The sequence below is a fragment of the Amblyomma americanum genome, chromosome 11 (genome assembly GCF_052857255.1).
Source record: "Amblyomma americanum isolate KBUSLIRL-KWMA chromosome 11, ASM5285725v1, whole genome shotgun sequence".
NCBI classification, from domain to species: domain Eukaryota; kingdom Metazoa; phylum Arthropoda; class Arachnida; order Ixodida; family Ixodidae; genus Amblyomma; species Amblyomma americanum.
In genome coordinates, this window is record NC_135507.1 from 32837913 (window position 1) to 32854297 (window position 16385).

At 43.8% G+C, this 16385-nt stretch overlaps 1 protein-coding gene across 1 annotated transcript in view; it reads left to right on the plus strand.

Moving 5' to 3' along the window:
- Positions 1 to 16385, plus strand: part of bt (projectin protein bent) — a 206807-nt gene that overhangs the window by 73261 nt on the left and 117161 nt on the right. The window contains exons 4-13 of the mRNA XM_077644518.1: positions 8318 to 8480; positions 9311 to 9452; positions 10003 to 10132; positions 10987 to 11171; positions 11874 to 11889; positions 12531 to 12741; positions 13410 to 13500; positions 13829 to 14055; positions 15141 to 15231; positions 15789 to 16009. Of these exons, the coding sequence (XP_077500644.1) occupies positions 8318 to 8480; positions 9311 to 9452; positions 10003 to 10132; positions 10987 to 11171; positions 11874 to 11889; positions 12531 to 12741; positions 13410 to 13500; positions 13829 to 14055; positions 15141 to 15231; positions 15789 to 16009 (1477 nt within the window). The remainder of the gene's footprint in view (positions 1 to 8317; positions 8481 to 9310; positions 9453 to 10002; positions 10133 to 10986; positions 11172 to 11873; positions 11890 to 12530; positions 12742 to 13409; positions 13501 to 13828; positions 14056 to 15140; positions 15232 to 15788; positions 16010 to 16385) is intronic.

Below are 16385 nucleotides of genomic sequence, written 5' to 3' on the forward strand. Positions count from 1 at the left end.
AAATAAACGACGCCCGGATTACTCGTGGCTTGTAGCTGGGCACCAGGCATGGCAGGCGCAAATGGCCTCCACGTTGAAGGCTGCCAGCCGACGTCGGTTTCCTGTTTACGCGTGCACTGGAGATGACGCCATCTATAGAAGCATCGCGGCAAGCAATCGAGAATACTCGAAGTACTTGCCGTTCTAGGAGTGTTCGCGAGATCTGTGAGCATTATAAGCCGCGTTTACATGAATGCGACAGATGTCGACTCCAGTCCCATTTTTGAGGGAAAGGGCTAAAACGTCGAGGCAGAAAGTAGAGGACGAGTCATGCCTTTCTTTCTCGAAACCTGCTCTTTCCCCAAAGAAAGAGTTGGGTACGGGAACGTCTGGAGTCGACTTCTGTCGCATTCATGTAAACGCTGCTATAGTCAGAACTCAACAACGCATTGGCAAATGGTCCTCAAAGGAGGCCCCCCAGCCAATGGCGTTGACCTACTGTCGAAACGTCGCAGTTAATTTCTATCCATTTTCTAGTGTGACGTAATGATAAAGTTGAATGGCGCTAGGGAACGAACACAGGAAGACACAGAGACAGAAAGAGCGCCTCTGTGTCTTCCTGTGTTCGTTCTCTTGCGCCATTCAACTTTATGATGAACCAACTAGCCCAACAGCAAGTACTTCTGACATAATGAATTAACTACAAATTAACCACAAATTAGCGGCGGATTAACCGCGAAGTCTTAATAAATGGTCGAGGACATTGGCTGGAGGGTCTCTCTGAGGGGTGTTTGTCGCTGCGCTGTTTAATTGCAACCGACTATAGGTGATTACTCTTGAGAACTAAGAGTACTTGCCGCTAGGTGTGTTCGCGAGTTCTAGGAACACTAGGCGAGTGCTGTGATCACTAGGCGCTAATAACTAGGAGTACTTGGCATACAAGGATATTAACTAGTGCTGGGAGCAATACGCGAATACTCCCGAGTGCTATTTGCGAGTGCTGAGTGCCAAGCGAGTATTTGCGAGGACTTAGAGTATACTTAGCATACAAGGATATTCACCAGTGCTGGTAGCACCAGGCAAGTACTCGCGAGTACTAGGAGTACTTGGGGTAATAGAAATATTCGCGAGTTCTAGAAGCAGTATATGAGTACTGCGCGCAAGTATACGCCCTGAGTTCATCGTACCGAGGCAGGATGCTAGTAGTGAGAGTCGGGGTGGCACTGTGCCTTAGAGGATATACCCCCTAAATGCAAGCATGAAGCAACTAACACTTTTACAGCGGCAGCCATTATAAGTTTAGTGCATCAAAATGCCTTGCGGGGGAGCAGAAAACTCATGCAACCTCTGACGTCATCACAGGCTACTGAAGCAGCCACCGCTCGCCGCTCATTCTCTGTATATAGTGCGATCAGCTCGCCGTTGGCTCCACAACACAGGTGTTTGTTTAATGATGTCACTGCATCTTCAGATTCGGAATGTATGCGCTTGGGGGTGGCGTGTTCTTCACTCGTACAAGCGTTTACAAGCGTTTACAAGCGTTTACAAGCGTTTACAAGCGTTTACACGCGTTCGAAAGCGTTCACAAGAAAATGCTGGCTCGCTACTTCTTAAGGGCAAAGATTGCTTTGAAAGCAAACGCAAACCATTTCGTCGCATCCGTCCATCTTCACTGGAACCGAATGGGTCCCTAACTGAGAGCTGTGGCGCGGACATTCTACGATGTATTATAGTTATGATCGATAATTTTGTTTTTAGATTTGCTGTAGCTGCTAGTTATGGTTGATGGACCTATTTCAAACTGAGTATTCTCACACACTGTGCACTGCATTGCTCTGAACAGGGTGTACAACTGCGTTTGATAAAAATCGATACCGACTTGGCATTGTTTATTGCGATCTTCCAGGCACACTGATCGCTTACGGGACGCAGCCATAAAAATGCATGAGCGTTGGTTCACTGTAACGATTAAAGTCCAACAAAAGAGCCAAATTTTGTGACTCAGTAAGCATTAATTTGACAAAAGTTGAGGAAGGCACGAAAAAACTAGGCAGCACTCAATTTTAGTTTTTTTTGTAATCGACGTGGCTCTAAACAAGAGCAGTGAGTTCGTGACATGTCAGAAGACTACTGATTTTGAAATGCTGGCGCAATGCTCGTGTTTGGAGTGAAATATCTGACTTCTTATTAAGCTCCTCCTGAATTCAATATGTTGACAGTTAGTACACTATTGCACGTCTGGCGTTTAGTATGAGCCTATTGCTCGTTGTTGCATTCCTCTGTTTTGTATGGGAGATTATCGTGGCCGCGATAGAGGAGGGGTTTTTTTATTTATCAGAAAAACGGCAGTCTCGTAGACAATGCATTAGAACGAAACAACGGGGATCGTGAGAGAGGAAAAAAAAACCGTGCACAATATCTTGCTTATTTTCATTGATGTCGTCATCTTAGTTTCCTGTAAACGTATCAGTATTTAATAAGAAAATAACAGCACAAGCAACAATTCTATATATAATCTGCCATAATCTTCACCTCGGACGAATAGTAAGCGTTTTGTCGGAATAGGGTTTTAAAAATTTTCTTTCTCCCTCTGACACACCTATTATTCCGCACTGCTTCTTTGGATACAATGGACCCTATCTGGAATTGGTAAAGGCGATACACCTTTGCGAGGCCGGTCCCTTTTTCGAATGTAGAAAGAAGCATGAAAATCACATAAGTTATACGAGAGCAATTTGCACGCACTGGATTGCTCGACTGACTATAAAGTACGACCTGCAGTTATAGGGAACGCTAATTTCAGCACTGGTAACCGCTCAGGTTCGGCGTAATATTTGCAGACGTATAGACACGTAGTATAGGACTGATGTTTGCAGGGTAGGGGCGAGAAATCTCTTGAAAAGACGAGGACTGATACAACAGTACCAAAAAGTGTACTGTTGTGTCAGTCAAAACTAGTCCAAACACTGCCGCTCCCGAATTCTTGCAGAGCAGTGCATATATTTAGTAGATTTCCCTTTCACGCATTATGTCGTCATGTCAGAAAATATTTTTTCCTCAGTCGTAACTTATGGAATATTCCAATTGGCAATTCAGAGCAAGTTTTCAAAACCGAAGAGCGTGTTTCAAAGTGCGATTTAGATTCGGTTCCTCAGTTCTCATTGGACCGCCTCGGTATGGTCCCTAGACTCCTTAGACGTCTTGCTCCTTCGAGGATTCGGAGAGCTGCACTGGACCATCGTTTGAAATAATTCACCATTAGTCTAAATATTGCATTTATTGTGCCTTGAACAAAAACTAAGCGTTCCCTTCAAGTGTGGAAAGCACTGTACATCGTCACGATGTCTTTCTCGATTCCTTAAGATCCCTTTCGTTCCGACGCCTACGTCGCGCTCTGCGCTGTGCAACATGATTACCTAAATAAGCACAGCCTTACAGCCTTAGTCATGTGTGCCCAGGCAATGAGGATTTGGAGTAACTGTCCAGAACGTCAAGTTCTTTGCCGTGGCTGGCAGTTACATTGTAGAAATGTACAAAAAAATATGGTGTACTTATTGAGAGACATTTTTGGTGCGTAAGTAAAGTTAGTGAATTGTACTAATTTCCTAACATCTGAAAACGGTAGCACTGCAGCGCGTGCAAGCACACACAGTGAATAATAGCGAAATTTGAAATTTTAGGTTGTATTGTCGTGACACCTACAGTTTTTGCACAGAGTGGCTTGGACAATTTGACTTTGCAGTTTATGGCGTTTTCCGACCAGCGATCCGGAGCAAGTTTTATTTTGCTCCACGAAACCCATGAGCGTGTTTCAATCGCTGATTGGGATTGAGATCCTGAGCTCTGATTGGACCGCGATGATTTGGTCCCTAGGCATCTTTCTTTTTCGTGTATATAGAGAGGTGATCGTGACCGCCTAGTGGATTACGCCATAAGGCATATTGCGAAATGTGGCCTGTGCAGAGCTGTGAACGTTTCATAATATTTCCCGAGCATAAACGCAAAAATACTGGCAATCGCACCGTCTGTACAGAGCACTTGATAAGCAGCGAATAGCAGGAATAAAATAGGTCGCACAGCACTCAAGATACTTTACTTTTTTTTTACTTTCACGAACCGAATACTGTGCGCTGATAGATAGCCATTCAGTCACGACAGCCGATGAGGTCTCTCACAGTGCGGGAGCAGCGCATGGCTTATTCCGTAGTGCCTGTACAGCCGGGAACAGAAGTCCATGGACCACGTTCTTCGTAAACGAAGCCTATAGCTCTCTTACTAACCGCCGGCTGGAGACTACACTTGTGGAGACGAAATAACAAAAAATTAACTTTCACATCTACAACTGTGGTCTCCAGCCGCTGGATAATAGTAGAGCTATTTGCTTCGTTTGTGGAACCAGAAATTTTTGTCCCCGACTGTACCTAACTTGTATCCGCGATTCGTAGAACTTTCATTTTTTTAAGATACACATACTACAGAATAAACTATGAGCCTATTCTCTAGATTATTACATTTAAAAAAATTTTTTTACTCAGTATTCAGTGAGGCTTAGATACTGCGGCCCCGCCGTAAACTTTTCACTACGCTGAGTCCCCCTCCGCCCATAAACTCAACATAAATGCTCGAGCACGTGGCTTGGGCTGACATGAGCGCCGCGATGCGTCGGCCGCTGGGTCCGAGACCATGCTGCAGGATTTGTTTGTGCTGCTTGACGATATCGGGTGCCCTGCAGTCATCCAGGTCTCTCTGACCCTGTAGACGAGTCTCCGCGGCGCCCATGTCAGTACAAGCCACGCGCTTGAGAATTCGTGTTTATTTTGTGGACGGTGGTGCGCTCATCAAAACCAGAGGCTGGCCTGGCGTCGTGCAAGGTTTTCGTTCCCTTGTTTGCTTCGCTTAGACATGCTTGTTGCTGATTGATTAATTGGTTGATAGATCGATTGCTTAGTTAATTGGTTGGTTTGTTGATTTATTGACTGACTTTTCTGATTAATCAATTCATTCATTGTTAGCATTACGGAGAGGGAGGGGGGGGGGCTGTTCTAAAACCACGAGTTTATGCAAGGCTTTTAAAGATAACAACAAAACAAACTCTGAGGCGGCTTTTCCAAAACATGGTTGGCACCAGACATAAATCTTTCATGCTACCCCCCCCCCCCCCTTCAAAAATGTTAATTATTTTGCTTTTTTTTTGTAGCGTAGTAAAGTGCTGCTGCTTGCTGCAGGCGACAGAAATAACTACATCTTCATTTTCATTCGCGAAGCATGAAACATGCTTCTATAACACATGCTCACGTTACTTTCTGGAATTAGAATTGCGTGAAGAGATCATCATTTTATATTGATATTGTGAGTGTGAACAATCTCCTTCATCAACTTAAACCACACTGCTACGTGTCGATAGCGAAAGTGACGTATTGCCTAACTTTGCGTTTCTGAGGAGTCTAACAGTAAAATTTGACGCCGCTTGAAACCACGGTTTCAACGTAAAAGTGATAACAGAGAGTTTTAGCACCGCTGTACACTAAACATGGTAGCTATGGTAACTGCGACCGTATACGAAAAACGTGGCTAGGCAGGCCTGGGAGCGGTAACAACGACAACACGTTACCGTATCTGCCATACGGCTCTCAGGCTGTGCTAAAACTCTCTAATAAAAAGGAAGAGCTCAGTCTCCTCGCTGGATGCATAGCCCCCCCCCCCTCTCTCTCTCTCTCTCTGTGAGAGAGAGAGAGAGAGAGAGAGAGAGAGAGAGAGAGAGAGAGAGAGAGAGAGGTGCGGGGTTCGGTCTCCATTTCCACTGGGTTACCACCACTTTCCAACGGGTACAAGCTTTTTCCTTGCCTGGTGCTCGGTTTTTCTGGGGTGGAATGCTTGGAAACTGGGTTTTTAAACCCATCTCGTGCGGACTAAACACCTTTTGCCATGGCGCTCTTTATCCAAAGCTGCCCTTGCGTTATTGAAATAATATTATCAACACCACCATCACGTAGTTAACTTGGCAACAATATGCATAATCTCCGAGGTACCTCCTTCTCCGTGATACTGATGTGAGCTAGATGGCACGCGGTTGATTGTAAACAGTGCGATTAAACGCGACTCACGAACAAGTGCCTGCGATGTCTCTTTTTGTTCGTGCACTCTAAACAGAAAGGAGTACAAAAGGGAGTAAACTATCCTTTAGCGCACCTCCTTTTAAAAAAGGGAGTGTGCGCTAAGGGCAGCTTACTGCCTTTTTACTTCCATATAGGCTTTTTTTGTGTTTAGAGTGTGGGTTCTATTTAGCTTATTTGTGTGTACTGAGTCTCCTCGGAGCCTCTGCTACGGTTATTGAATTAGTGCAGATGTCACAGACAAAAAAATATTCAAGTCGTATTCCTCATCTAAGTACGAGGTAAACGGGCAGACGTCGAACGCGCACCAGCCATATAGCATTGTGCCAAGATTAGCTTACCTTTGGGGCATGCTGATAAGACCGCTGAAGTCATGGCTGTATGAGCAGGTTGCGTACATTCTCTTTGACGGCGACGTGAAGAAATTGAAGAAAAAAGAAGGAAAATGAAAAGAACAACCCTCGGATTTTTTTACGCGGATGCAATGGTTAGATAGCTTGTAGTCCCTTCCTTATATACTGAGACAGTTTTGAGCTTTCATGTGTAACCCAGGCCAGTGCGCGTTACAAAAGATGTGAAAAAAAGACATTTTTGAGAAACTGTCACTAATAAAGTTTCATAAATGGGCGAACTTTGTCTCGATGCCTTCTGGTGAATCAGACGCCATTTGTAAAACTGTTCGTCAAAATGTTTCACATTCTGCAGACATTCGACGGATGTCGATCGAAGCTGTCTCAACATTTGCTTAGCAGAACATTTGCTTGAACTCCTTGTAGCGCGTTGAATAAATGACGTTTTAGCTGAATCAGTGGGTTTGGTGGCTACCGTCGTTGAAGCCTCGAGGAGGGTGGGGAAGAAATAGGAGAGGAGGAAAGGTGTCGCGCGAGGGGGAGTGGCTTCGATGGGACAGGTGGTGCCTTGAAAGTGGCGTTTGTGGGTGCTGCCTTGAACCAGTTTTGCCCTTTTTCGTCGCGATTTTTGTCACTGACCAAGTTAACGTACCGCACCTGTCAACGAGCAATATTCTCTCTCATCTGCGATGTCCTTTCGTATTACCGAGCAATATAATCGTTAACTGTCAATTTTTTTTATGCTGTGTCAAGGGCCTTTTCCCGAAAGTGTCGACATTATATACGTTGTTTGGCCGCCTTGTACTGCTGTTTCCTACGGTGACTGCAAAAAATTCTGGCTTTTTCAACACTTCTATCATTAGTTTGCATTATTGGGCATCTGTATAAGCTGGCTGGATTTTTTTCGTGCGTATTGTGTTTGTTTAGAGCCACAGTAAACAGTGGGATGAAGCACTGCAGGCTTGGAACAGCCATGGGAAGTCTGGTGTGTTTTTATCAAAACAGGCTTGAGAAGGAGCAAATTTGGTTATGTTACATTTTAAAAATTGATCATAAGTGCAAAAAATTCTTATTTAGATTAAGACGGTGGCTATTATACACATTTACAGGCTTCTAGTATTACATGTGTTGATTCCGGTTGACTTACGAATAAGGGAGAGACAGTTGCAGTCGCATGGTTAAAATTTCTATGAAACATTATTATATTTATTTGTTTTACTTAAATTGCAGCATGAAAGAATGCTTTTTTATATTTATTCTTTCTAAGCTAGTAAAAATGTTTGCAACTTGAATGTACTACGTGGCATCAAAATTTTTTTCCGTTATCCAGCACTCGTGTTTTTCCCGCAATATGAGTGTTTATGTAGAGAAGCCACCGTTTCAGGGGTGACTACGTGACCATGTGCGCCATGCGACCAATCACACTTCTAAGCCTAACATATCCTCAATGCTGGTTACAAAAGCACGAGTAAAAACTCAAAAACCTGTTAAATGCGTTGCTGACTTCAGAAAAGTTTCTCGCTCGCACTATAGCTCTGCATTTGGCCCCGAACAACTGTTCAACTTTGTGCAATTTATGGCGATGGTGCTTCTGGTCGGCCCAGTTGCTATCGCTATCATCAGTCAACTGATAGCGGGCGAGCGGGCTTCAATAGTTTCGCGGTGGTGAACTTTCCGTTGGTTTACTCGACAATTATGCTATCCGCGGCTCTCATTAACCCAAATTTGCATGACCTCTGCTGATTAGCGTGGTGCGTACTTAACTTACGCTCACTGCTCGCCAGTGTAGACTTCGCGAGCTACATGCGGCGTGTCGTATCTCACAGTGTACAGTTGTGTGTTGTTTCGCTGATGTGTCTCTCTTTCGTGGCGCAGGCAAATCGACGGCATCGCGCCGACGTTTGCCAAGAAACCCACAATACGGCAGGAAGACGATGGCGAGCGTCTCCTCTTCGAGGCACGGATCCTGGCGGACCCGGAGCCGACCATTAACTGGTTCCACAACGGCACACCAGTTATTCCAAAGGGCCGCTTCCAGGTTAGTTACACCTGCAGGTTTCAACATTGCTGTCAGCTAGATGACTGCCGTTAACGATCTTGAGTGATCATAGTCGCGTACTATTTGCTAGAGAACTTTCCAGGCTAAGGCCTCCGTGGCGTGTAAAGAGCACATCACCGTACGTACGACGTACTTGATTACAGGCTACCGCACTTACGCAACAGGTGGTACCAGGGGCGGGCTTTTGGTTGAATCTTGGGAAGGGCGCGGAGGTTTGGGCGCGGTTATGGGGCGCTGTCCTATTTGCGCAACGTATTGACCTTCGTCGAAAGTCTTTTTATGCGAATTCCCAAGGAGTGCATAATGCTCTAGTGAATCGAAAAAGTCGCGGACTTCATGACAGCATGATTTTTATCCTCTTCACACTTCGCTACTGTTAAAAAATACTATTGATTAGGCATCAGCAGGTAGCATGAACACAATAATATTTATCATTTTGCACTGAAAGTCTAATGAAGATAAAAATGTAGTGAAACCCATGAACAATTGACCCCCCCCCCCCCCCCCCCCCCCCCGACAAGCCCAACCTAAAAAATTAATCTGCTTCACTGCTGTGGGCACAGCTGCAGTTTTCTTCTACAGCTGTGTGAAGTGTGTACAGTGCTTTGCAAAGCATTGTACACCATGCAGAGACCAGATGTGAGGTCTACTGTAACTTTTTAGTGAGTCTAGTGAGTGTTTCAGTAGACTGCACAGGGGATAGAAATGCATAATGGATCAAAATGCCTCTAGCAGAATTGTGAAATACAAAGACCACATTCTTATGACCGTGGTGACAGCAGCTAATAGACATAATTTTTTTGCAACAGATGCTCATGGACAAGGATGGAAACTCCTACCATGTGACACTACAAATAGATGATGTAACCATTGAAGATGCTGGCAAATACAAGGTCACTGCCAAGAATGAACTTGGTGAAAGCAACGCCAACATCAGCCTCAACTTTGACAGTGAGTACATTGCTTTTAATAAGTTCCTTTTTCCTCTGACTAGGCTGATGCATGTTAAATATGTGAGGCTGGCAAATGAATTGGAGAAACGGCTTCTTCAGCTTATGTTGCACAGCTTGATAAGGAGCTGATAATTTGCAAATTGTGGGGTTTAATGTCCTGAAGTGACTTGTTGGGTATGAAATCTGTATATGATCTAGGTAGTGCCTTTATCAAATTATTATGCATATAGAAGAAAAATGTCTATATTTCATGACATGTCTAGCAAATGCGAAAAAGGTCAAAAACCAGGTATCGTTGGAGAATTTTAAGGAAAGTTTTGGGAAAAACGTGGCCGAGTCACTGAAAACTGCCATTAATGCAGCACTGAAATTTTCCTTAAACGGCATTATCGCTATAAGCAGAGAAGCTATGTGGTTGCATTCAGCAACTCTAACTCGTGGTAATTGCCGCAAGGTGCCCAGTTACTTGTCATTTAATCTCGTTATTATATGTAGCATGACCTTAGTATCCACAAGTTTTATGGAGCTCTTTTTTTGTGTGTGTGCAGGTGACGACGTTCCAGATGAAGGGGCAAAGCCCACTTTTGTTGAAAAGCCCACTATCCGGCAATCCGATGATGGAAACAAAATAATCTTTGAGTGTCAGTTGGTAGCTGACCCAACACCTGCCATTGAATGGTGAGTTCCTTCAGTGTTAGTGTTTGCGGGAGATTTCGTTTATTTCATATATATAGTGTGTAGTAATGAAGATGCACTAATGCATGTTTGGACGTTCCCAACTTCTAAGCATTACTTAGGGACTCTAGTTTGGCATTGGCAGGCCTGCAAGGTGTAATGTGCCTATGTAGTGATAAAAGTTTTATATTATTATTGTTATTATTATGTGCAAAAAAAAAAGAAGGCACTTATTTTCTGCCATGCAGAAGCAAAATATGGAAGCAATTTGTATTGTCTCTAAGGGCCACGTCATGCCCTAATCTACAACGAGGTTATGATTGTGATTTTTATTCTGGTTCCTAAGAACATTGTAATTGTTTGCGGCACGGTAGAATAAGTCATCTGTGTCTTTGAGGAGGTTGTACGCTTACTTTCGTTCTGATCTTTAGCATTTGCTGCAAAGCGTTTTTAGGCTATGGACAGTCGGTGAAGGTCACAGCTGTTAGTTTTGGTGATCTTGTTCGGCAAAAACAAAAAGCGAAAAATAGGATAGGACAGCAATTGAATGGCATGTGAAAAGTGTGTGTGTGTGTCTGTGCATCTGATGTTAATGGGTGCCGTTATGAACCTTGTTGTGACAAGGATGATTCAGCTACTATACGACAAAAAATATGGCCAAATCCTTCATGCATTTAGTAGGCATCCATAAGCTGACCACACATCTACCCTGAATTCTTCTAAATCACCTCCAGCGTCATGCTCACATGTAGACAACTAACCTGTTGTGTATTGTTGTGTACACGTAAGGGTCGTTGTATGTCCTGTGAACCCTTGAAAGCACAGATGAAAACTTCTTGCATTCACCCTCTCCCCAGGTATCACAAGGGTGTCCTAGTAAAGGAAGATGCCCGGCACAAGTACAGAATCCTGTCTGATAAGCACAGTCACACAGTGGCACTGGAAGTTGCCAACGTAAAAGCTGAGGATGGCGGGGAGTACCGAGTTCTCGCTCGAAATGACCACGGCGAAGGCCACGCCAACATTACCCTCAACTTCGAAGGTATGCGGCTGTTTTTTGTGTGCTTCAAGTTGTTTTCTGTGTCTGCAGGAAAAGCTTGTGCGAATCATTTATTTGCCCAGCAAGTTTATAAGAAAGCTGATGCCCATTTAATATCAGCAGTTAATGAAAGGCCCGCCGCAGTGGCTTAGTGGTTAGGGCGCTTAGCTACTGAGCCGGAGTTCACGGATTCGAACCTGACCGCGGCGGCCATGTTTCAATTGAGGCGAAACGCAGAAGGCACCCATGTGCAGTGCGATGTCGGTGCATGTTAAAGATCCCCAGGTGCTCAAAATTATTCCGGAACCCCCACTACTGCACCTCTTTCTTCCATTCTTCTTTCATTCCCCCATTTATCTCTTCCCTTATGGCACAGTTCAGGTGTACACCAAGATGTGAGACAGATACTGCGCAATTTTCTTTCCTCAAAAACCAAAACCAATTTTAAGGAAAGCACCAAGAGCTCAGTACACATGTGCTTCGTGTTTCATAGTGCCCTGCTTTGTTACTATCCGAATTCTCCCATTCAGTGAATAGTTGTGTTACTTCATGCGTTATATTCTTCGTGATGCAATTTACAATTTCATTGATGACTTCAGTGTAGATTTTAATGCATTAGTGTGTAATACTGAAATGTCTATAACTTGTGCTCATCTATTTGCATGTGTTGTAATTCTCCCTTTTTTTCTGCTCTTTCTGTTTCAGACTCTGGAAAGCCAAAGTAAGCACATCTGAAAATTTCTCTCTTGCATTTTCAGCCCACGCATGCACGTTACTGTATTGCCTGCAACTCTTTTATTATCAAAAAAGAACTTAGTAGCCAGTTTGGCAGAAAACCCTGCTTGCATCACGTTAGTTCATAAAACTTTGTAGAGATCTCTATTTAGTGTATGTTGTGTAATTTTGATCTGTAATTGTGGCAGCTAACGGGAATGAGCTTCAAGGTGGTTAATTTTTTAGCAGTAAACATATAATGTATGCAAAACTTCTTTCTTGGTGCTGCTGCAATGTTAAATATCTTGATTATGCATCTTCTGGAGCTGAATAGCCAGCTTAGTGTGGCAACTTGACCGAAACACTTACTTTAGTGCAGGCGAGTTTAAATTTATATGTACTCTTTAAAGCCTTGTAAGTGCCCAGAGAGTAATTCATCACATAAGGTAATTGTATAGTGATGAAAAGGAAGACTTGACAAAGGCTTCACGACTGTTGCACCTGTTAGTCACCACTAGTGCTTTACTCTTACTGCACAGAGTAAACCTAGGGGGCAGACTCTTAGTAAGGCCATAGAGGCTGACTTCTGTGAGCAACCTTTATTTGCACGTGTAGTGTGGGGGCCTTACGAGCAATTCTACGTTTCAGGATTCCAGAGGGCAAAGCACCACGGTTTCCCAAGAAGCCAACCATTCGCCAAGAAGGCGACTCCCTCATCCTTGAATGCATCCTCGAAGCTCATCCTTTCCCAGAGATCTCCTGGTTCCTGGGGCCCAAGAAGATTAACGATGGCTTGCGGCACAGGACATCCAAAAAGGAGACTGGAAAGCACACATACCTCCTCAGCTTGGAGATCAGGGTGCGTTGTGAGGAATACCTGAGTGCCGCTATGGCCCTTGAGTAAAATCTCTCGTGGAAATTCTGTTCTCTGCCTTAGACTGAAGCGAAAGCCTGTTAGGTGCTGCCCTCTGCAGGATACAAGAAGAAACAGTGCTGCTGCTGAGATTGCAGTTACTTAGCTGATACAGTACCCTCGCATCTATGCTATGTTAAGCACTGAGCCTGCACAGTTCATTCTGTGCCAGCATGCCATGCCTTCTGCTTGCTAGTGCTTTTTTCAAGCTGTCAGTGTAGGATTGCTAAATTTCTTATCATGAAGCTAGATTTTAGGATTTGCAGTTTTTATATGAAGTACCTGTACATTTGGGCTGCAGTACTAGCTGTAGTACGTATACATTTGAGGCTTCTTCTAAATGAAACCTGTTACGTTTACACTCTATCAATCATCACGAGTAATGACCTAGCATAAGTGTTCTATGCCATGAGTATTTCTCATAACATCCATAGCAAATGTGGTTGCAAGTTACATGACAGCCATAATTATACTTGAGTTGTTCACTTCATTTTGTTGGAGTGTGCACTGTTAGGAATTAGCAAACTAACTATATAAGCAGACTTTTTGGTCTTCACTTTGGTTCAGTTTTTCTCGGCTCATCACTAAAACCTTGCATCTTGCCCTATGCTTAGGACCCAACGACAGAAGATGGTGGTAACTACCGCTGCAATGCTGTTAACGACCTCGGAGACAGCAATGCCAACATTACATTGAACCTTCAAGGTATGTGTTGGTGCATGAAACTGTGTGGATGTCATTGACTTGCATGCAGCACATGCTGCCACCCGTAGGCATGTTTTGTGTGGTCCGTGCTTCATGAGAACTTCATGGTCAGCAAGAGAAATACACACAAGGGCATATTTTGTCATCCTGGCTTATGCCCTTTTAAGCTTGCGACCTGTCTCAAAAGCAATATGCATTGAGTTGAGGTCCGTCGAAAGTTTGTGACTAAAGTGAAATGCGCATGACTGGTGTTGGTAGAATTGCTGGGACTGTGTGAAAATTCAGTGCAGCGGCTACAGCGTAACTTCTTCCTGTCAATCTTGTACAGGTGCTGAGCCACCAAAGCCGCCAGGCGAGCCCCCAGTTTTCACAGAGAAGCCAAAAATCATTCCAAAGGACTCCGGCGCAGTGATCATCATGGAGTGCCACGTAAAATCCAAGACTGCCCCCCAGTTCACGTGGCTCCATGCTGGCAACCCTGTCCGCGAGGCCCCCAACATCAAGTCCAAGATGATCAAGGATGGCGGCGAGTTCGTCATCACTCTCGAAATCACGGTGCGTGCCTTTGCAGAAAATTTTCACCTGAAAATATTACCACATATAAATTGATGGATTTGTCACTTTCTGCTTACTGGGTCAACTGTGTAAGGAACGACTCAACAACAGCAAATATTTGGGCTTAGTCCCTGTTGACGGTTTATGTAATGAATGTTCTAATTGTTGGCCAGGCCCAAGGGTCACCTCTTTATAGCATTAGCTAAACACAAAGTGAAAAACTGAGCATTTTTAATTGCTCCAGAAGAATCTTTTCACTGTAGAAACTGAAGAGTGGGCATTTAATGCATTACTCAAAGTTACAAAATGGATGGGATTCCCCGAAAAACAAACCAGTGAGAGCACGATGCATGTCACCAAGGCAGCCACAAATGTGGATCTGGAGGCAGACACATGTGAAAGACTTCTTATAGTTTACTAGTTTATGCACTTGTTTATTTGTAATATAGAAATTGTCTAGAAACACATTTATAGGAACCATCATCTGGCCCAATAGTTTTTGGCAAAAATGCTTACTTGGCAGGCTTGAGAGATGAGCCATGTGAGGTGCTTCTTACATATTTTTCAGAGTATGAAAGCTCTAAAAGGGAACAGGGCATTTTTTGAGTTCATAGCTACTATTCTACCAGGAATATTAGGCAGCTTGTATGTGCCCTGTTCTGCTATGTCTTCACTAGTGTTGTTAATGCTATAATTATTTTATGCTTTTCTTTCTTTCTTGTTCTGGTTTTGAAGTTTTGATGATCCAAACATAGTAGCAGAATGTAATTATAGGACTGTGAGCAATTTTGTTCATGTCAGTCTAAAAGAATATATTTGGTTATCCGCAAAGTGATGTTCTTCCGATAAATGAAATGCATGTTTTGAGCATTTGAACAATTCACAAAAGCTTGGCCGATTCAAAGTTATCAGTAAAGCATTTTCTTTAACAAGAAAACAGCTCTTAAATTGAAAGCACAAATTGACACAGATGTGTTTCCAGATGTCACTATTATTTTACCCTAGATGTAAATTTCTGCATTGTAATTTGTTTTTTAATCCTGAAAAGCTGAAATGATTTCTCTGCTTTCTTTTGTGCGCTTCAGGGTCCCGGAAAGGATGACGGAGGCCCATACAAGTGCAACATTAGAAATGAAGATGGAGAGATTAATGCAAATCTTAACCTCAACATTGCTGGTACGTAACATCTATTTGTGATATGCTTCCCTGAGTGCATACACAATCCCATGTAATAATAATAATAATAATAACTGTTTTTTGGGGAAAGGAAATGGCGCAGTATCTGTTTCACATATTGGAGGGCACCTGAGTAAGGGAAGGGGGAAAGGAGGCAGTGAAAGAAGAAAAGAAGGAAGAGGTGCTGTAGTGGAGGGCTCCAGAATAGTTTCGACCACTTGGGGATCTTAACGTGCACTGACATCACACAGCACACGGGTGCCTTAGTGTTTTGCCTCCTTAAAAATGCAGCTGCCACGGTCGGGTTCGAACCCGGGAACTCCGGATCAGTAGTCGAGCACCCTAACCACTGAGCCACTGTGGCGGGCCCCTTGTAATACACAGATTGAAAATCTTTTGCTATTAGGGCTAACATCTTATCGCTATTAGGGATGCTATCTTGAACTGTCATCTGGGCACAGGGCTAGTCAGCTTGAAGCATTGCAGACCAGTTGACTTTTCTTTCACTCGAGCTCTTCGTGCCCGTCACTTGCTCATGCTGCCATGTTTTTCCTCAGGTGCTGCTGCACCGACCGGTGTGGCTCCATCGTTTGTGGAGAAGCCACAGATCACGGCCGAGCAGGAAGGCAAGCTTATCATCATGGAGTGCAAGGTGCGCGCCGACCCAAAGCCAACCATCACCTGGATGAAGGAGGGCGTCTCTGTTGCTGGCAACAAGCGCATCAAGCAGATCATCAACCAAGACAAGGATGTCTATCATATTCGCCTAGAGCTATATGTGAGTGTCAAGCAACGGCTTCTGTGGACCATGCAATGAATTAATATTATGCAGTGTAAACGAGTGCTGTAGCATTGCTAAAAATTGGGGATTAGAAGTCTTGAGACCTCTAATGTAACAGGCACAAATTGCTCTGACAGAAAAACATTAAATGCTTCTTACTTGGTTGTAGGCTATTTTGAGTGCAGTTTTTTGTGAAGAAGCCTGCATATCAGTCTTCACTAGTGCATTGCAGCTGCGAGGCCTTGTTCACTTAGTACAGAACAGCTCCTTAGCCCTAATTAGCACATCCATACAAGCTTTCACCTCTGTCTAAGCATGTGTTGATACTAGTACTATGTATGTATTACTAGAGAAATCTCTCCAGTGCTGTGTA